A 21,790-nucleotide genomic window follows, 5' to 3' on the forward strand; every position below is an offset into this window, starting at 1 on the left:
GAGGGGGTGGAGAGGAGGCGGAGCTAAGTGCACTGCTCCCGGCTCCTCCAGCTTCCTCCCCCTGCAGAGAGGGATGCCGTATATCGGCTGGGCGTGAAAACCCAGCCAATATACGATCGTCTGAATGCGCCCTTACATGAGGGCTTTTTTTTTGCAGGAAAAGTTGTATTTTTAAATGGTACCATACAATGTATTGGAAGACTATTAAAAATTTCTAAGTGGGGCAAAACAGGAAAAAACGAGCTATTGCACCATTTCGGGGAAGTTGTTTTTACGGCATTCATGGTATAGTAAAAATGACATAACTTTATGTGATGACTGCGCAAAGGTTTTTTTTTTTACTTTTTAATATTTATTTTTATAATAAAAAATCTATATTTATTTTCACTTTAATTTTTTTTTTTTTTTTTACTAGCCCTTCATGGGGTACTTGAATTTGCTATTGTTAGATCACATACAGTATAATGCAATACTATGGTATTGCATTATGTTGTATTTTAACAGGCTGCCTATTAAAGAAGTGCCACAGGCACATCCATAATAGGCAAATGATCATGGCAGCCCTGGGAACTTTTAAAATGCCCCAGGTTGCCATGAAATATGAAAGGTAGCCCAGTGACCTTATCAGAGGGAGGGGGAAGGGGTGTGGCTGTTTGGGGCATTTAAATGCTGCTGTCAGAAATGCCAGCAGCATTTAAAGGGTTAACAGCTGCAGCATAGTTCTCTCCGATTATAGCCGCCTGCAGACGGCTGAGAATTCTCGCAGTGGGATCCACCTCGCGTCCTTACAGGGACCAGTGCAGCTCTCACCTGCTCCCGCGGCTCCGGCTCTGTGATGTGCCAGTTGCCGCCCCACATGCCGCGATTTGTTTTCTGCATGTATTTTCACGCGGACAAATCAGGGCCGTCTGCATAAGATTGCATTATCTAATGCAATCCTATGCAGGCGGGCACGGGTGGAAATTCTGCGGGAGATCCCGCAGCGGAATTTCCGCCCGTGTGCAGGGGGCCTTTGGCTGTTGCTGGTAGGTGGCCTTTGTTAAAGATAGCCGCTGTGCATGAAGTGGGTTTGGCTCTCGACCCTGTTCCATATACAGCATATGCTGTGGACAGCTATAGATATCCTAACTGCATGGGATATGTACAGTTAGGACATATATAGCCGTTAATGTGATGACATATCTAGGCAATGTGATTACTTTGTGACTGTTGGTAGTACAACTTCTGGGCCTCCCACCGAAAACAAAGGATCCCCTCTGGCAGTATATCTGCACAGTGTCCCATCCACCGGCTGTGTAGGGAACAGCTCAATTCAAGTGAGTGAGGCAACGGGGCATATCCCTGCACAGTGGATGAACATTAGCGCCATTGTGTGGAGAAACCTCTAAATGAACTACTTTGCCTATCTAGCACTATAGCATATAATTTTATGGTGCTCACTGCTTTAGGATGTGTACTACGGAATTCTGAGTTACTGTCATAAGAAGGATGAGTGGATACCTCGTTCAGCTTGAGGACCTTCATAAATTCATAGAACTGGAGAGCTGCTTTAAATCGTCTTTCTTTGGAGAACTCAGCATGTCTGTATCTTATATGGACAGTGAATTAATCTGAATGCACATCATGTAATACTTAATGTGGCCTGTGGAGGTGCTGCAGGGGAATTGAACACTTGTTCAATTCTCTGCAGATTACAGCAGATCTTTTGAGATCCCAACAGTTTAACAGGAAGGTCTTAACAACAAATTGACTACTACTTTAGCTATTCTATTGGCTGACATTTTTATTGCATTGATGAGTTTTGTATGCAAATGTTATTAGTGAGAGCATGCACCGTAAGTGCTTAGACGGAGGTGTTCTAAAATAGTCAACAGACCAGCTAGAGCAAACAGCAGATCTCAAATAACCTTGTTGTCAGTAAAAGCCCATTTACACGGAGAGATGCTCGCTCAGAAATGGCTAAAAAGCGATCGTTTGAGCGATAATCATTGCATCTAAACGCGCGGCTATTGTGCACTTTTTTTGTACATTGCTAGCTGATCGTTAAGTTCAGGCCAAACTAAAAATTGTCCTTCAGCCTTATCAGGAGTTCTCCACGGGTAGTGCTGATAGCATTGTTTCCCGCTGGAGAACAAAGGAGCTGAATGGAGATAAGAGCCCTTGGGCTATTAACTTCTTTCAGCTAAGGCTTCATTTGCAGACTTAATTGCTCTTAGGTAGCTACTTAATAGTTTATGCAAAATGATCGCTCAAAGCTGTCACTCAAACTGTCATTTTAGCGATCCTTGAGCGATCATCGCTCTGTGTAAATGGGCCTTAACACCTAGCTAAGTGCTACTTAACCTCCTATTATATTGGTAAACTTGATATGCAAGTAGTCTTGTGAAAAATATCGCCAACAAGAAGTTTCTTTTATTGGTGGAAGCAGCCAATCAGAATTCAGATGATACTGAAATGACACATACTGATCTATGGACATCAAGGATCTTTGTTATTGACTGAATGCAAGACAGACAATGTACTGAAGTGAATGTGTAGGTATTGCGGTTTTGGAGCATTTTCCATTGATAGCTAGTTCTAACCATTGCACTTGTGTTACATTTCCCCTCTGATTTTCCTTCCTACCGTACCACGGATCAGCACGCAGCAGCTGTGCCCTAACACAACATACATTTGTGGGTCTTACAGAAGTGGCTGAGATTGACAACCGCACACTGTGCCAATGTCAATGATAAGAGGAAGCTGTGATCCCAGCCAGTCAGCACTGGAGATGTCAAGATCATTGTTGCTCAACCAACAAATGGAAGGGGGTTTCTTCGTCAAGGCATCCCTGAGATAATGCGGGCAGGAAATTCTTTATGGTTTGCCCCAACACAAGTCAGTGTATTTTATATGCATAGGTGATCATGCGCTAGAATATAGAAGTACTCCAATGTATTGTAATAAAACAAATCCAAAGTAGTCATGTGACCAAAATACATCATCTAGATAAGGGAAATGTAAAAAAAGGTATAGAAAAAAAGATTAAAGGGAAATTATCTTTCCTATTGCCTCAAGAATCTCTACAATCTAATACAATCTCTACTATCACACGAGCATATATTAGCCGCTGTTTTCACGACCGGCCGATATACGATGTGAGGAGTAAAACCCGTGAACCGGCGCACAAATCTAACGTTTGTGTGCCTGTTCAGACAGCATAGGCCCCGGCGCATATACTCCGAATCTGCCATGCCGTTGAGCCTTCCATTTCCCTCCCCCTCGCCGACTCACTTTCACTCTCCTCCCCATCGGCTGATTCCAATGGTAGGGGGCGGGATGGAAGTGGAGCTAAGCCCTGTCCCACCTCCTCCCATTGCTGGCTGCGGACAAGGGGAGGGGAGGGGATGGGAGCTTAGCTCCGCCCCCACCCTTTGTATGCAGCCAGCAATGGGAGGAGGCGGGGTGGCACTTAGCGCAGCTCCCGTCTCGCCTCCTCCCATTGGAATTAGCCAGAGGGGAGGAGAGAAGAGGGAGAGAGTTTAGCAATCACGCTGCTAAACTCCCTCCCACCTCCCTTCTCCAGCCGCTGTTATTGGAGTATATGCAGGGGCTAACGTATTCCAGCCCAAAAGATAGTTCCAAGACTACCTTTTGGGCCCGGCGCTATATTGGCCGTCCGTCTGGGCGCTTTTACGTTACAGGAATACGGCCATGTGATCTGCTGAATTGGAATCCAATGCATCAGATCACAGCATATATCGGCCGACCGTGAAAGTGGCGGACCGATATACGCTCATATAAAAGAGCCTAAGACTGCTTTTACACAGAACGATTATTTTCGGATTCCGGCGATCCAGCGAGAATCTGAACGAATATTGTTCAGTCTAAAAGCATTCACAAACTGAACGACAAACGACAAGCCTTTCACTTCTCATTCATTTTCTACACGCAGAAAACAGAATGACGTTTTGTTCCATGTAAGTAGTTGTTCCCTTATGAATGACTGCCTGCTTCCTGTGAATAAAGGCGGTCGGAATAAATCCTGGCCCGTTTCACCTCCATTCACTCAGCGATGCTTGTTCCTGTGTAAAAACCCAGTAACGATTATCGCTGGGAGGAGCTGTGGGGCACCCGACAGATCATCCTGTGTAAAGGCACCCTCGGGCCAGTTTCACACAGGCGATCGTCATATTGCCGCAAGAAAATCGTGGCAAAACTGCATCTTTATTCCCGTAAACTTTGGGCATCAGCAATGCTTTTTTTCAGAATAATCTCGCATCACGTTGCTGCCGCCGCCGATAAAATCGCGCAATTTTTTAATGGTGAAATTCAATAGGACTTTCTAATGTTAAAATTGCATGGCATTTTCTATGGTTTTCAATGATTTCCTTCACATTTGCGGTGTTTTCACTCACGCAACATGCCCTATCTTTCTGCATTTTGTGTTTTTTTTAATCTCCCATGTTCCCCTGTGGAGCCTCCTTTTCATCGCATCGCAAAGCACGAACTTGCAATTTTCAAGCGATGCGTTTTTAACATTAGAAAGCCCTTTTGACTTTCGCGCTAAAAAATCCTGGCAAACACGTGAAAAAAACACTCTGCTGCAATTTTTTTTATACCGATATCGCGATCGCCAGTGTGAAGGAGCCCTGAGGGTGCGTTCACATGGACGTATTTATACAGCGTTTTGTACACATAATATGCAATGAATAGCGCCCCATATAGGTTTGTTCCCAGTTGCGTATTTTTCACATGACATTCAGTTGTGTGAAAAAAATTCAGCGTGCCTAATAGTCTAAAGAAATCAATAGGCATGCATAAATATACAGGAATCCTGCGTATTTGTGCGCAAAATAATTCTAACAGGCAAAAACATGCAAGGTATCAGTGTATATTCACCCGTGAATACAGTGCGTATTCAGGGGCCAAAATACGTATACGTCTGTGTGAACGCACCCCTAGGCCAGTGTCACAGAGCACGCGCAGGTGAGTGTTTTACTGTACTTTTATGCACGCAAAAACCCCTGCGACCGTGCTCTCATGCATTGAAATGGGCAATGAAGTTAATTCAATATGTGCTATTTTTGGACATAAATGAGCAGATATAGAGAGCATGCTGCGTATTGTTTTTTACGAAATGTGTGCGCAAAAAAAGCTTATGTGAACGAACCCTTTGAAATCAATGGGTTCTATTCCCAGCGTGTTGCACGTGCAAATACATCCATGTGACACTGGCCTTGGGGCACACAGGACGATTCTTGGGTGCATAGGCAAAACATTACCACCCCGCTGCATCGCTCACTGAATGGAGGTGGAGCGCGCCGGTGATCTCTTCCAGCGCCTCCTCCATCCGCAGTACACAGGCCTTCGCACATAAGTGAACAGCTGCCTGTTTATAGGGGTCGATAGTCACTTGGTTTTGAGGTGAACGTAAAAACCAAGCAATCACGGCAACTGCGCGATTCCCGTTTACTTGCGGTCAGCTCCCGTGTTCACACAGGACAATCGTTACCCGCAACTACTATGGCAACTATCAGCCTGTGTAAGGCTGCCTTCACACGGGTGAAAAAACTGCATGATTTTTGCGCAACACAAGAGTGAGTAAAAAAGCTGAATTATGAAACCAATCATTTTCAGTGGTTTCCTTCACATTTGCGATGTTTTTACTCATGCAATGTTGTGAGGAAAAAAATGGCGGCATGTCTTATCTTTCTGCGATATGCCATCTCCCATGTTCCCCTATAGAGCCGGCTTTTTATCGCATCGCAAAGCACGAACTTGCGGTTTTCATGCGATGCATTTTTAACATTTGAAAGACTTTTGCGCTAAAAAAAAATCACACAATTTCATCGCGTGAGAAAATGGCAGTCGGCAGGGATGTGATGCAAGATTATTCTCAGGAACAAATCGCAGAAACAAAGACGCAATGTTGCCGCGATCGCCAATGTGAAGGAGCGCTAAAGGTTATATGGGCTCTCTGAGATTAGTAACCACTGAATGTACGGCCGAGGGACGCTTAGGGACTAAGGCCTCATGGAATCTGAGCGGGAATGGGTTAAGGTCATTTAATGTGAAGTTCATGGAGGTTATAGGGCGGCTTAATCAATGTCTATCAAGTTCCTTGCAGGGACAGCTGTGAGCAGGCTGGGAGGTGCTGGGGAGAGTTTATAGCCCTGGTGATGACAGCTGATTGGACAGGAGAAAATGGCGGGAACAAGCCTGAAGAATCTTCCTGCTGGTCACTGACATAGCAACAAGGAGCTGATTGGTGGGAGTGTAGTACTGGAGGGTGTGGTAGAGAGGTGGCAGCTGGGGAGGGGGGCCTCAGTTTTCTACAGCACCGCAGGATTGTCCCGTCCTCCCGCCCCTTTTTTATTGTTTTTGTCCATCCTTGGGCAATGGGGCATTGCCGCCCGCCTCCTGCAGGTGGGCATCAAGGAGGTTTAACATTTGGTGATTTGATAGTAGACTTGAGTATGTAGGACTGAGTCTACTTTGGTATATATTTATGGTTTTTGGTAAACCGCGTCTAAAATAAATGCCGCTGCCATTAAAATCTATAAAAGGAGTCTGTGTTGTTTATTTTAGGTCTAGTATAACAAGGTTTTAAATGGAGCATAAGATCCCGTGGCCGGAAATCACAGGAGAAGGTCTTATTTAGCCGATATACAGTGTCCTTGTCTGCAGGGGGGGGGGGGGGAGGATGGAAGAGCCAGGAGCAGGAACTGAGCTCCCGCCCCTTCCCCGCCCCTCGCCACTATTTGCAATGGTAGGGGCAGGACGGGGGCAGAGCTAAGCGGCAAGACTTCGCTCCGCCCCCGTCTCACCCCCTTCTATTGCAAATAGTGGCAAGGGGCGGGGGCTCAGTTCCTGCTCCTGGCTCTTCCATCTACCCCCACTCCCTCCCCTGCAGACAAGGACACCGTATATCGGCTCGGCGTGAAAACCGAGCCGATATACGGTCGTCTAAATAAGCCCGAAGTCTGTATTTCATTTCCTTTTAGCAAGTGAATGCAGATACGAGTCAATCAATGCATTGTTTCAGCAGGTTAATCTGCCTTTATCAAGTATGAATGGCAGGAAGGGTTCATCGATTCGTGCTGCTTGCGCCAAATTCTGACCTCCCATCAGCATGGTGCAGCAGAACTCTGGATTCATCTGACCAGTCGATGTTTCTCCAATGCTCAGTGATACAATGTTTGCTCTTTCGCCCCCTGGAGTCTTGTTTTCTGTTTCTTTTAGTCAGCTATGGTGATGGAACTGGACATCTGCTGTTATAGCCCATCCGTGCTAAGGGATGATGACTTGTGTGTTCGGACATGTTAGCTAGGGCACCAGCATTGTATTCAGCTGTAATTTGCTTGCATGTGCGTTGTCTGTTCATCAGAACAATTCTTGACATCCCTCTGTGACCCCTTTTGTGGCTGTAACGTCCCCAGTAACCCCATTTCCTGTCTGCTTGTTCTCAATCACACCATTCTCTGTATACTCACAATACTGTTACATAAGAAACCCCATGCAGTCGGCCGTGTATGAAATCCTGGTCCCGGCTAGTCTAGTACTGATGACTAGGACTTGTAGGAAGTCACTCAGGTCGCTGAATTGAACCATCTGATGTGGCTTCACACTAAAACCAATCCACAAAAAACTTGTCACTGCACTCCGTGGTCACGGGTCTAATTTTCATACAGGGAAGCTCCGATCGTGAATGGGTAGGTGTCTCTAATAAAGTGGCAATTCAATGTAGATTGCAAGCTCTTGTGTGCAAGAACTTTAATCCTTCAGTTTGAATTGTTTACTTTTTTACTCAATAGCCTCTGATTTTTGTCCGTACGTACATGTACCCTCTGAAATATACATGCCGCCAAATATGTTGACGCTACATAAAGTTTGGATGAGGCTGAGCTGCAATACCAGATAGAACCTATGGACATGAGTGGCGCTGTTATTGTAAGAAGTTCTTATAACCCCTTTAACTCCACTGTCCCAATATCAATTAGATATCTATCAGGCATGTCATAAAATGCTCTTGAGATATGAGCTACAACAGACTGTGTCCTCAATACTTTACCCAGAAGTACTTTTCTGGACCCTTGAGGTGCGTCATCATCAAATATTTTCTCAGTTACTGTAAAACGGATTTCTCAACATGAAGAACCTGCATTTCTAGTTTCTGCTCTCAGCTCCATATTATAAATGTGCGGCTTTCTTTTCTACCATTGCTCATTGTGAGATAATGTAACCCGGGACTATAGAGTATTGCATTATCGCAGCTCCACGGGCGGTTGGTACATGATACTATGGTGACTGTGATCTCTATAGAAATGAATTCCCCTCTCTGTAGTAAAACAAACTGAAGCATATCCGTGTTGGTGACATGTGTAATAGGCGTGTACACATCATGGAAAAGCCGCTGAGGCAAGTAAGAGCACTCACACCTTCCCAGAGCTAGGACTTCGAGCAGCAGCCGCATGTAAGTACAACCAGCTCATATGAAGGATTGGACAATCTCAAATATATTTGTAGCCTTTAGACCGGAAATCAAAGCTTTTACGTATCCAAAACGTTCTCAAGCATCCATTTTCATGTTAGATAGATGAATGTATAACTTTTTCTTAAAGGCTGTATTCATGTTGAAGGGCATCAATACCATAGAGTCAGACCATGCAGTCACTAACGGGGCCTAGAGATATTTGGTCCTACTGCCTTTTCTACTGGGGTAGGACCCCAAGACTCCATTCACCACAAGAACTGCTTGAAAATAAGGGGTTTGGAAAAAAACGTAAATTGACCCTCTGGATTTGGGGCAAAATTTTCTCCTGGGCACAGAGGGGGTGGAGGGTATATTATTTGCACTAGTTCTTCTCTGCCATCTGTCCAATCTGAAATGGGTCACATTTTCGGCTTTCTAAGATGGCCAATGCAATTTTTTAGACTACCCAATCCCCATAGGGTATTGGTAGGTTAGGCTACCCATGCACTATACATGCTCTCTGAATGCCAGTGTTGCTCACATGACCAGCATAGTGGATAGCCAAAATTAAGGGCTGGAAGCGGAAAATCGGACAGACACTGAGAAGAGCAAGTGCAGGTAATATACTGCCAACCCGCCATGCTAAGGACAGAATTTTGTCCTGAGAGCAGAGGGTGACTTTAACCCCTTAAGGACACGGCCTATTTTGGCGTTGAGGACCAAGCGATTTTTTTGGAATTTTTCCATCTCCATTTTTCAAAAGCCATAACTTTTTTATTTTTCCGTGGACGCGGCCGTATAAGGGCTTGTTTTTTGCGTGGCGATCTGTAGTTTTTATCGGTGCCACTTTTGGGTACATGGACTATATCGTAAATTTTTTTTTTTTTTTTTTAATGATAACAGGGAGAGAAAACGCATCAATTCTGCCATGGATTTTTTTTTTGTTTTACAGCGTTAATCATGCAGCATAAATGACACACTAATTTTTTTCTGCGGGTCGGTACGGTAACAACGATACCAAAATTGTTATATATTTTTTTAGGTTTTTACACAATTTTTTTGCAATAAAACCCCCTTTTTTTTGGAAATCTTTTTTTTTTCTCTATAGCTGCATTCAAAGTCCTGTAACTTTTTTATTTTTCTATGTACGGAGCTCTATGAGGGCTTATTTTTTGCAAGACGAGCTGTAGTTTTTATTGGTACCATTTTGGGGAATGTATGGCTTTTTTGATCACTTTTATTGCATTTTTTGTGAGGCAAAATGCTAAAAATTAGCATTTTGCCTCTGTTTTTTAGCGGGTTTTTTTTAACGCTTTTTGTCGTACAAAATAAAAAGCATGTTCAACTTTTTGTACACATCGTTACGGACGCGTCAATACCCAATATGTGGGGTTTTAATTTTTTTTCCCTTTTTTAATGCTAATATTATCAAAAAGCATAAAGGGGTTTTTTACATTTTTCTTTTTTTTACACTTTTCTTTTCTTTTTTTTTTTACACTATTTGAGTCCCTCTGAGGGACTTGCAGCACTATGCCTATGATCGCTGTTATAAGGCATGGCAGAGCTACTGCTCTGCCATGCCTTATCGCTTGTACGGCGATTATAGGCACAGGCAATACAGGACGCCAGTGTCTGGCGTCCTGTTGCCATGGTGACAGGCCGGGCTCTCGCGATGACATCGCGGGAGCCGGCCGGAGACAGAGGGATCGCGATCCCTCTGTGAACTCTTTCCCTGCCACGATCTACTTAGATCGCGGCAGGGAAGGGGTTAACAGCGCGGGGGGGGGGGGGGGGCGCATCTCCGATGTCCCCCCGCTGTTGCAGCGGGACGCCGGCTGTGACTGACAGCCGGCTCCCGCTGCTGGATAGCGCGGGATCATATGTGATCCCGCGCTATCTCCAGGACGTACCGGTACGTCCTGGAGCGGGAAGGGGTTAAGGGTCATGGAAAGGGAGAGAAGGGGAAAACAAACCCCACACTCTATAAGGTTCCCTTTTTTTCTATGTACTCCACTGTTCATGTTTGAAGATCTTATGGTATTATCGTATATTCAGACTACCCTGAAGACTGATATGCTACAGCTCCTTACAAGTTCCAAGTATTACAGAGCCATATGACACCACCATAGAAGATGGAGACCTTACTATGGTGCTATAGAGGGGACTCGTTAGCTGACCCTGGATGTGTCTAAAACATAAAGGGATTTTCTAACAGTAAAAAAATCTATGGGTAGGGATAGATTAAAATATAAAAAAACAAGCTTTTCGTACTCTGCGGCGGTACGTGCCCTTCATTGTGCACATGACTGCTCAGCCAATCACAGGCTTCAGTGGTCATGTGCCGTTTATGTGAGAAAAAGAAAAAAAAAGCAACACAATATGCAAATAGCGCACACGCAAAACAAGAAAACAATTGTATACTTTATAGACACACTATGAAAAGAACGATGAAAGCATTTAAAAACCAAAGCTGCCCACACAATATGGGGCAGATAGACCTGTGCAACCAAAAATAACGTATGGAAACTAACCTTCCAAAAAATATCTGTACAAAGCAGCGTGTGACATAAATGAATTAAATCAGTGTCTATAAAATAAATACATAAAATTGTTATATTTTGTGTGAGGGATTAGCGTTTAGGATCGGTAGCAACCTGGGCATAAGCAGTCAGAGACAGTGACACATAGGATAAAGTCTTTAGTCCAGGCTTTGCCTGGGTTTATTTCCAAACAAACAAAGCAAAATACAGGCCTTTACATCAGGCAAACAAAGTAAATCCTGCTCGTCTGAGCACTTACTATACCTGTAGCATCCCTGTCTACGTACTGGTAAACAAATAGCTCCTGCACACAGCCAGCCAGGACTCTCAGACCTGCAAAGGTCTCAGCTCTCTTCCTGGCCCTGTAGGCCCAGGCTTTATAATGCCTGGTACCAGCCCCACCTGGTACGTGGGAGTGACCATCCCACCCTTCACTTTGGTCACTCCAGGAAAAGCCGGCCCGGATTATGCGGCTTGGAGCCACTTACTCACTACAACGTGTTAGTGGCTTAATGCCACTAACACTAAACTGCCGGCTTCCTCCATCGAGCCCAGGCTGCTCGGTGGCACGTATCTGCCCAAGCGCTCCCCAACGCCTCATAGGAGAGCATCCTAGGGCAAATGTAACGGCCCTCCAGCACTTTGCCGGTCACTGTCTCACATTTTTTATTAATATTTTGTTTTATGATTTGTAATTTATGATGGGTGGAAGCGTTGTCTTAAGGCCTCATGTCCACTTGAAAAATACAATCCGCGCAGAATCTGCCATGGATTTCCGCGGCGGATTTCGCGCGGATTTGCTTTAAATGGTATTTTTTTGCATGCAGATATCCGCACACATTGCTATCAATGTGATAGCAATATTGCCGATCCGCGTGGAATCCGCGGCAGAATGCAGCATGCCGCGTTTTTTCTCCCGCGCGTGAAAAACGCAATTCTTTTAAAATGCCATCCGCGGGTGCAATAATCAATTTAATGGACTGGGGATGGCCAATGATTCCCTATGGGCAAAATCCGCTGCGGAATCCGCAATTCCATTTAGCTAGTGGACATGAGGCCTTAATGTTTGTATTTATTTAATGTCTACAAATTCCTCCCTGGATGGATCCCACAGAAGAGCTACTGTAGCACAGATTGCTAAAAATTTACTGCCAACTGTGATAGGTGTCGGAACATAAAGGGCTTTGCAGATACAGTAGCTGTGTAGTCCACAGCTGAGCATTTCTAGGCCTGTGGTGAATATTCAGTGGCACCTCCCATGTACACACACCTAGACGTTAACTAAATTTGTCACCTCCATTACATGTGAACTAACATACCGCTAAATCGCACAAGGCACACATACATAGTATGTTAGGTCGAAAGGAGACAATGTCCATCCGGATCAGCCATTCCACCCCCACCCCCACCCCACCTTGTTGATCCAGAGGAAGGCAAAAAAACACAATGAGGCAGAAGCCAATTTAGCCCATGTGGGGGGGAAATTCCTTCCTGACTTCATAATGGCAGTTAGAATAATCCCTGGATCAACGTTTTGAAAGTTCCTACCTGACTCCAAGACCTGGATCAACAACCCCATTGGTTATTTAATGTCTATATCCTGTAATGTCATAGCGCTCTAGAAAAGCATCTAGTCCTCTCTTAAACTCCTCTATCGATTTTGCTATCACCACGCCCTCAGGCAGAGAGTTCCACAGTCTCACTGCTCTTACAGTAAAGAACCCCCTTCTGTGTTGGAGATGGAGCCTTCTTTCCCTTTAACCATAGAAGATGCCCTCTTGTTACTGTTGCATACATAGTATCGCTATATTGTACAAATTTATAGTATTGCTATATGATACACACACCTACAGTGATCAGCCATTACATTAAAAACTATCTACCTAATACTGTGTAGGTCCTCCTCATGCTGCCAAAACAGCTGTGACCCGTCAAGGCCTGGACTCCACAAGACCTCTGAAGGTGTTCTGTGGTATCCAGCACCAAGTTTTTAGCAGAAGATGCATGAAGTCCTCTAAGCTGTGATGTGTGATCAATAGGATTGAGGTCTGGGGAATTTATCCGTCAAGTCTTCACCTTGATATCTTTATCATGTTCCTTAGTTCATTCCTGGACAGTTTTTTCACTGTGGAGGACACCTAATCCTGCTGAAACAGGTGTCTGCTATTAGGGAGTACCACTGCCAGGAAGGGGGCACTTGGTCTGCAGCAATGATTTGCTAGTTGATAAATGTCATATTAACATCCACATGTACACCAGGAAAGGAGATTTCCCAGTAGGACATTGCCCAGAACATCACACTGCCTCCACTTGTCTTCTTTCCGTAGTGCATCTTGGTGCCATCTCTTCCCAGGTAAGTGATGCACATGTACCCAGTCATCCATGTGATGGAAAATAAAAAATGATTCATCAGACTGGAACACCTTCTTGCAATGCTCTATGGTCCGCTTCTGATTTTCACGTGCGCATTGTAGGTGCTATAAGTGGTGGACATAAGTCAGCATGAGCATTGACCAGTCTACGGCTATGCAACCCCATTCACAGGAACCTGTGATGCCCTGTGTGTTCTGACACCTTTCTAGCATAGCCAGCAGTAACTTTTCAGCAATGTGTACTACAGTAGCTCTTCTGTGGTATCAGACCAGATGGGCTAGTCTTTGCTCTCCATGCGCCCATGACACTGTTGTCAATTCACTGATTATACTCAGAGACTCATGTAGTGCAAAGTGCTAAGGCAGCAGAAATGCAGTCCTAAGCTTTCAGTCACGACACGAAGGTTGCAAGTTCAGTCCTCACATAGTTCAGGTAGCCAGCTCAAGGTCGACTTAGCTTTCCATTCTTCCGAGGTCGGTAAAATGAGTACCCAGCTTGGTGGGGGGTAATAAATAAATAAATTGCTTGAAAGTGCTGCTGAATAAGTTGGTGCTATACAAATAACAAGATTTTTTATTTTTATTTTACTTTCTTGGACAATGTTTATACGTACTAATGACTGCATATCAGGATCCCCCTAAAGGGCCCAGTCATGCTCTGCAAGCCATGTAGCCAGCACAATCTTTTCGTGCTGATAGATTCTCATTAAGGGAATACACTGAAATACCTGACACAGCCCATCAACAAGAGTGTATTCTCAGCAGATGTATTTTCCTAATCTTACATAACCTCTTTAATGGCGGCTCAGTTAGTCATCCAATAGCAGCTAGTCATCCATTTCAGGTATCAAATGCAAATATAATAATTCTTAAATGACTAGAATTGTGCCTTATGTTGTAAACTTGTGATATTCAGTGCTGCAAAATGCAAGGAATTAATCAAAATATAATGTCATCTAAACAGGAAACCATGGAAATGAATGAGGGGTCTCAGGGTCCTGCACACAAGAAGGAGACAAAACATGAGTTGGTTGGTAAGTGCTCTCAGCTACTGGGATGTTACTTTGATGACATCTACTATAGGGTTACCTAAAATGTTTCCCCCATTCTCCAATATTCTATTCCATTTCTGCAGCTTGCCGGACACAACTGGAATGGGATGACTCATGTAAGTAGTCAAGAGAAATGACAGGTCCTCTTTAATGGGGTTGTTTGGTTTAAACAAGTCAAACATTAGAAGGGTCTCTTGACAGTAAGCTGATCACAAAATGTCTTACTGCTGGAATCCCCAGTGATCAGTCGTAATCTGTGGGAAAACCTGACACGAAATGTCCAGTTTCCCTGCAGCGACACCACAGGGAAAATTAAGCATTACACAGTGCCCATACAAATCAAGGGTTTGTCTGTACAATATAGAACAGCACAGGTCCTCCAGAGAGAGATGCTACTTGTAACTACTCTATACTTTGGTCAAGTGATGAGGACCCTGAAGAGAAGACCTCTTCTTTTAAAGAAGCATCTGGTCCTGACTATAAGAGGAGCAGAAGTATAATAGAAGATCAGTACTCCCAATGATTTCAATGGGAGTGAAGCTGGCTCTTTCCCTTCCTGCCATGACCATTGATGACGATGTCTGGCCCCACTGCACTCACTGACAGCAGGCCGGATGATCAGCTGATGGACAGGGATCCTCAGCGATAGATCCCCTTCAATCAACTACTGAAAACCTATCCAGAGGACAGGTCATCAGCTGTAAAAGGCCAGAAGAGCCCTTTTACTGCAGGCACAGAGCAGAGTCAGAGTAGTGGTCATGTGACCTAAAGGCTAGAAGAAAAGTGCAGAATACACGGTCTGGAGAGGATGAGATACAGAACTGGATTCTTCATAGCAGGGCTCAGTGATATTGTGATGGATTTCTCAAAAAGAAAAAACCCGGAGAGCTGCATTAATTCAGAATTCCCTCAGGGCTTAGTCACACGGACGCATCGGTGCCCGTGTTACTGCAGGTAGAGGACGGCCGCACTTCAGAACGGACATCTCTCTGCAGCGCCGGAAGAAAGAACATGTGACCGGCTTCATTGCTGGTCATGTGTTCTTTCTTCAGCTCTGCGGGGAGTCGTCCGTCTTGAGGTACGGCCGTCTTCTTCCTGCAGTAAGGGCTCAGTCACACGGGCGCATCGGTGACTAAGCCTTAATAATGTAAGTGACAATGTTTTCTAAACTAGACAAACCCTTTAATGCCCAGACCCAAGTAGCCAAGAATCTGAGTTGGAGGCAGGTGATCTGGGGTGGGATACTTACTTGGTAGTGATCATTGTTCTTGTGTATTAACAAACCTCGCAACTACATATCTACTACTTTGAATTCATTCTTTTTGCATGAAGATTGTACTATAAAAAATCACAGAAAGGGAATTACCAAACAGACAAAAATCACAGAAAGCAGCCATACTTACTGATACATTAAATACAAGAGGACAGGCATATAAACCACACATCCCTCAAACATGCAGAGGCCAGACTGCTATATGGAGGAGTAAGATTGTACTATACGCCCCCCATACACTTTAGAGAAAAGGCAGCCAAACCAGTCTTTTCCGGCATACACAGACAAATATCTGATGTGTATTGGGGCTTCTGGACTCTCCCCCAACAATCTGGAGAAAAAAAAAATTGGGTATGTTGAATTTAAAGATAAGGGATAACTTTATGATTGGTGGGGGTCCAACGATTGGGACTCCGACCAATCTCGAGGACGGGAGTCCCGAGGGTCCCTGCATGACTGAAGCAGCAGTTGCAGGTGTGCCGTGGCCCCATTCATTTCAATTACAGCACAGATGATTGCTGAGATTACTCTGCAATTTCCGGCGCTCCCATTGAAAAGAATGGAGCTGCAATGCACTTACCTCCCCCCCCCCCCTCTCTACTCCATTCACGCAGAGACCTTTGGGACCCGTGTTCTCAAGATCTGTGAGGGTCCCAGTTGTCAGAAGACCACCAGTGATAAAATTATCCACTATCCTGTGGATAGGGCATAACTTTATAACTTGGCACAACCCCTTACACGCCACCAAGCTGATTATGTCTGGAGAAATTGAGAAGGATCGGCAGCTTTTGAAGGTGTATGGAAAACAAGACAGAATAATTTGTTATTTCCTGCTCTATGTCCTATCCGTGGTCTGAGCCAATTTTCCTCTCTCTTGTTTGCCAACATTGCACAGGTTCTTGTCACCCAGTATCAAATGGGATAGGGCCACGCATGGCTGAGTTTCCTCACTCCATGGGTCCCATACACCTTTCTATCCAAGTTGATTTAGTAAACAAAATGTAACTGGTGCCATGAAAATTATATTTCTATTTGTATATACTAGTATACTAGTTATCTATCTGCTACATTGGAGGACATAGTGGACCACACTTATCTGTGCATTTAGGCCGGTTTCACATGGGAGACAAAATAGCACGATTTTATCATGATGCGACAGTGCTGTAAATTGCATGTATGTGAAGCCCATACTTTCCAATGGGTTGCTTCACAGGAATGTAGCGATGTTTTGTAGGCTGCTACATTGCGAGAAAAAAAATCACAAGTTGCTAAATGTTTCCACGATTTGTGAGGTTTTGTAACACGTTTCCCTATGGAGCCTTCCTTTCTGTTGCATCACACTGGACAAAAACGCGATTTTCCTGCGGTGCGATGCAACTTTTACAGTAGGAAATCCTACTGTAAAAGCCCTAAAATAAGCCCTAACTGCATTAAAAAATATATCACCTAACAGCCGCTGTCAGGTCTGTTGCACTTCTCCTCGCAAGTCCCCACAGTTGTTTGAAGTCATCTATTAGCTCTTCCTGGATTGGAGATTCCAAATCCCCGCCTCCAGGAAGCGCCGGCTGTGATTGGTTCTCAAGCACTGCGGCTCAGCCAATCAGAGCCAGCGCTCGATGAACCAATCAAAGACATTCATTGAATGGCTGTGATTGGTTCATCAAGAGCTGGCTATGATTGTCTGAGCCGTGGCGCTCAAGAACTAATCAGAGGCTGTGCTTCCTGGAAGCCTGGTTTTTGAAACACCTGACCAGAAAGCTCTGCTGGAATACTTTAAAAAAGTGCTGGAGCTGCAGAGGAGACATGCGGTAGAGCCGGACAGCGCCATTTAGGTGATATATTCTTCTTTTTGATGCAGCTAAGCTTATTTTCGGGGAAGAGCTTATATTTCAAGCATCCCACCCCACATCCCGAAAATCCCAGCAAAAGAGCGCTACAAAGTTGTGCGACTTTGCAGTGACACAAAATCACAATATCACCCACGTGAAAGAGGCTTTACACTAATCAACATATTTTTTAGGCCCCCGACACTTTTTATAATTTCTGCAAAATGTATGTATTGGTTTTACAAATGTTTTTTGCCGCCTTTCCATGCCTTTCCATGCAGTGTGTTGCTGCAGGTATTTCAGCCAGATTAAGGATTGACTGAAGGAAACACAATAGGGTCTATATTATCTTCTGGTCCATTCAGATGGCCATATTTTTGGGTCATGTCTTGTCAGTGGCATGAGGCTATTCACACAGCCAATTTTTCACATGAGATAGTGGTTCATGTTTAGAGGCTTCCTTGCAATGAGTGCCCTCAGCCAGATTCACCCATCGACTTACCGGAGGATTCTGCATAACAGACAGAAGTGCCATCATCAGCATAGGGATTCTCTGTGCGAAAGCCCTATCATATGCCTTGCTTGGGAATTTAAACAGCGGGTGGATCACTGAACGAAAAGAGAATATGGAACTTGCTCCGACAACCAACTTTGAGTCTCTCAAGAACTGGAAACAATTTATTAACATATTAGACACACGCGGTATTTGCTGTCTTCCGGATGCCGAGATTCAGGTGTCGAAATGCAAGAAGATCCTAACTTGATCAGCCGTGCTCTTAAGCTGGCTGAATTGCCTCCCAGTTGCCCCACTGAAGGATAGCACTTTTGTCTCTTGAGGCTAACCCTGTAGCTACAGGTCTTGTGAGGGAAGCTTTCCATGTACACTTCTGCTGGTACGTCTCTCCTCTCTCAGTGTCACACAAACTGGCTCCTCTCAACTGCTGCTTATATACCCGCAAGATCTTTCATTTCTTGCTCCATCAGCGGAGCTGCATCGGGCCCTAATGAATCTGTGAAAAAAATTGCCACATGTCTCATTCGTGTCCATTTTCAATGTGTTTTGCACCCAATTTTTAAGGTGTCAACATGAACACAGCTGTGTGAATACTGCTCTACCTGTCTGCAGGTTGTGGGATTTTTAACTCTATCATATCCAGAAAGTACAGCTTTGAGGGAACAGCAATTTACCAGGTTTTTACATATATAACAAACATATTCTTTCAGATGAAACCCTAGGGAGGAAATATTTCTCCTTGTGGAGTGCACCACAAGGGTGTAGGAAGTATTATAGGCCATGCAATGCTCCCTGGGAAAAAGCTATGCAAATGAGTGATGGAAGAACACCTCCGCATAGCCATCTATTAGAAGGTAGTAGCTACTTTGAGTTTATAACTAACCTTTTAACTGGTTTTAACTACATTCCACTTATTCTATCACTCATTTGCATAGCTTTTTCCCAAGGAGCATTGCATGGCCTATAAGACATACTATACCCTTGGGAGAAGCATTATCCCTCTCACCCAGCCAACCAGAATCCTACTGTGTACTGATGAGGGGCAAGAACCGTGAAACAGCTGTAGGTACATGTGTATCATGGTTTGGCATGCATTTCTAGTCATGTTTAAAGGTTGTAGATGAAGTCTTTAAAGGGTTAAAGCAGGTAGAGTTCCTGAGGTGCACCTTATTAACCTTATAATATGACACCCCAAACAGCCAAACCTAGGAACAATCTGCAAAGTGTTTAGAGCAAGCTGTGTGCTGTATGCTGTCCTAACATTTACATAGCAGCCCGGAGCCGCACGTCTCCAGTAAGGTTGTACCGCCACAGCTGCAGGATTTCCCAGCTCTTTCTACTTGCACTTCTTTAACGTAATCCTATTTACTGCTCTGTCATACAGCATATTTACTACTACTGAACATCTAAATCTTTCATCAATCTGAAAACTCAGTTGAGTAGAGACCTGTAAGGGCTCTTGCAGACTTGCATTTTTCTTGCGCTTTTTTCACGCAATATCGTCCGTTTTTTTAAACACAAATGTCGAAGGGGCTTTCTAATGGTAAAAATGCATCGCATGAAAACAATGTGTGTACAGTACATAGGTGCTGATTTATAGAGCAAGTTGTAAGGAATGTAGCAAATTGTAGCCAATAGTGTAAACTTATCTTGCCATCTAGTGACAAGATAACACTAAAGTGAATTAAAATGTAGCGAATGCGTCAGGTGAATTCAATGGATACAGTCCCTGCGATGTCAACCTGGGCTGTTACAATGTGTACGGAACTGTCGGCTTTCAGCTCCGTACACACTGACAATGGCCTGGTGAATAGCTGATCCTGATAGGACTTCAATAGTTCAGATCTGGAGAACCCCTTTAACCCCTTCTCAACCCATAAATGTGTTTCATGGGGGAAAAGGGGTTCGCACAAAATGCCATATGTGTACAACATTATATAGATGGTGTGGGCTCAGAAGCTGCAGCGGAAACCCACTGACAGCTCAGGTCTTGCTGCAACGGCGAGCATCGGAGAGAACTTTAATCCCCACCTTCACCCTCTTACATGCCATGATCAATAGTGATTACAACGTATAAGAGCTTAACAGAGGGAGTGAGCTTCCCTCTGAGATGTCATTGGCCCTCTGCCATCGCGGAGGGCTGCAGGTTTGCCATGGCTTGTAACAGCAATGACAACACACTACAGTACAGAAGTACTGGTGAATCATATGTTCACAGGTTCAACTCCCACTGGGACATAAAAAAAACTTTAAAAAGCTATTCTTTTTTTTTGCAAGAAAAAAATTTACAAAAAAAATGTGAGGTGCAATCCCATCTGTAACGACTCATACAATAAATTGAACACACTTTATTATCCTGAACAGCAAATGTTATAAAATGATATTTTATTTTTTTAGTCTTCCAAAAAATGCAATAAAAGGGATTGAAGAAGTCCTATACATCCCAAAATTGTACCAATGAAAGCACAGCTCGAAAAGGCCCTCACACAGCTCCGTCTATGGAAAAATAAAGATGTGTTGGATATTTAAAACGCAGCAATATAATTTTTAGAAAAAAAGTATTCTTATTCTGAAAAAGGAGATAAACCTAAAAAATATATAATTTTGGTATTGTCGTAATTGGACTGACTGGAATAAAAAGTTATCATGTCATTTATACCACATAGTGCATGCTGTAAAGAAAAAGGGATAAATTGATGTGTTCTTTCACCCCGTCCCTAAAATGTGAGGACATGCAGGGAGCCAGGAGAGATGAGTGTGAGCTTTTTATTACGTTTTACCATGCAGACAATTTTTTAAATTTATTTCAGACAACCCTCAAAGTATCAAACTATACCACATCCTTGAAGGGGGAAGATCCAACTACAGCGGGGCACATTTATCAAAACTGTCTTTTATTTTTCTAGAGTAGTTAACAGATAAAAGGTGCGCTTGCATTGGTTTCTGTAGGCCACAAAGACATTTTGTCTTTTAGACAGTATTAAAAAAATGGTCCGCAGAATGTAGAGTGATAACAATATATTAGGTGTAGAGAGCACTAGGGCTGGAGAATGGCTAATAATCCCTACTGATCTGAACTGGGTCTGACTCTACATCCCTATTTTTGGCTATGGAGTACCCAACTTTTATTACTTTTTGGACTATCCATTTCCGCCATTTAGGTTATATCTTGTTCTTGTTTGTGTTTTTTAGATGCCATGAAAGGAAAGCTTGGCGTTTGCGGCTGGATCATCCTGATAATATCTGCTCTATTTACTGCCATCACCTTCCCCATTTCCATCTGGTTCTGTATCAAGGTAACTCTAATCAGTAGCCTTGAATTAAGAGTGCTAACCTGGTGCCGTGCCATCATATTCACTTTACTATATGTAAATGTCCTAGATTATCAAAGAGTATGAACGTGCGGTGGTGTTTAGGCTGGGACGTATAATCTCTGGGAAACCCAAAGGGCCAGGTACGGTCTGTCTAGTGTAATAAGTGCTGATTTACCGCATACTAACACTGTATGGACATGTATGACAAATAATCGCCTTACTGACACTCCTCTCTTTGGACACAGGGCTGATATTCATTCTCCCCTGTACTGATACCTTTATTAAAGTGGATCTCAGGGTCGTTTCCTTTGCAATCCCTCCACAAGAGGTAGGTGTGCAGGAATATGCCATTTATCTCCAGTAAAGCTGCTAGGACTACTTAACCTTCTCCAGCCTCTTTAAGTTTACATCTGAGCACGATCCTGTTCGTATGAAGATTGACGT

General features: G+C 43.9%; 1 protein-coding gene across 3 annotated transcripts in view; it reads left to right on the forward strand.

The window, feature by feature from the left end:
* The first annotated feature begins 8,193 nt into the window (after positions 1 to 8,193).
* The window catches only part of STOML3 (stomatin like 3), an 84,031-nt gene continuing 70,434 nt past the window's right edge, over positions 8,194 to 21,790 (forward strand). Inside the window, exons 1-6 of one of the 3 annotated variants that reach the window (XM_066582523.1) lie at positions 8,194 to 8,455; positions 14,332 to 14,401; positions 14,503 to 14,535; positions 21,225 to 21,328; positions 21,414 to 21,486; positions 21,592 to 21,674. In XM_066582523.1, the coding sequence (XP_066438620.1) occupies positions 14,338 to 14,401; positions 14,503 to 14,535; positions 21,225 to 21,328; positions 21,414 to 21,486; positions 21,592 to 21,674 (357 nt within the window). In that variant the 5' untranslated portion in view covers positions 8,194 to 8,455; positions 14,332 to 14,337. The remainder of the gene's footprint in view (positions 8,456 to 14,331; positions 14,402 to 14,502; positions 14,536 to 21,224; positions 21,329 to 21,413; positions 21,487 to 21,591; positions 21,675 to 21,790) is intronic. The other 2 variants (XM_066582509.1, XM_066582516.1) reach the window with 2 other exon arrangements.

This window comes from Eleutherodactylus coqui, chromosome 1, assembly GCF_035609145.1.
Source record: "Eleutherodactylus coqui strain aEleCoq1 chromosome 1, aEleCoq1.hap1, whole genome shotgun sequence".
Classification (NCBI taxonomy): domain Eukaryota; kingdom Metazoa; phylum Chordata; class Amphibia; order Anura; family Eleutherodactylidae; genus Eleutherodactylus; species Eleutherodactylus coqui.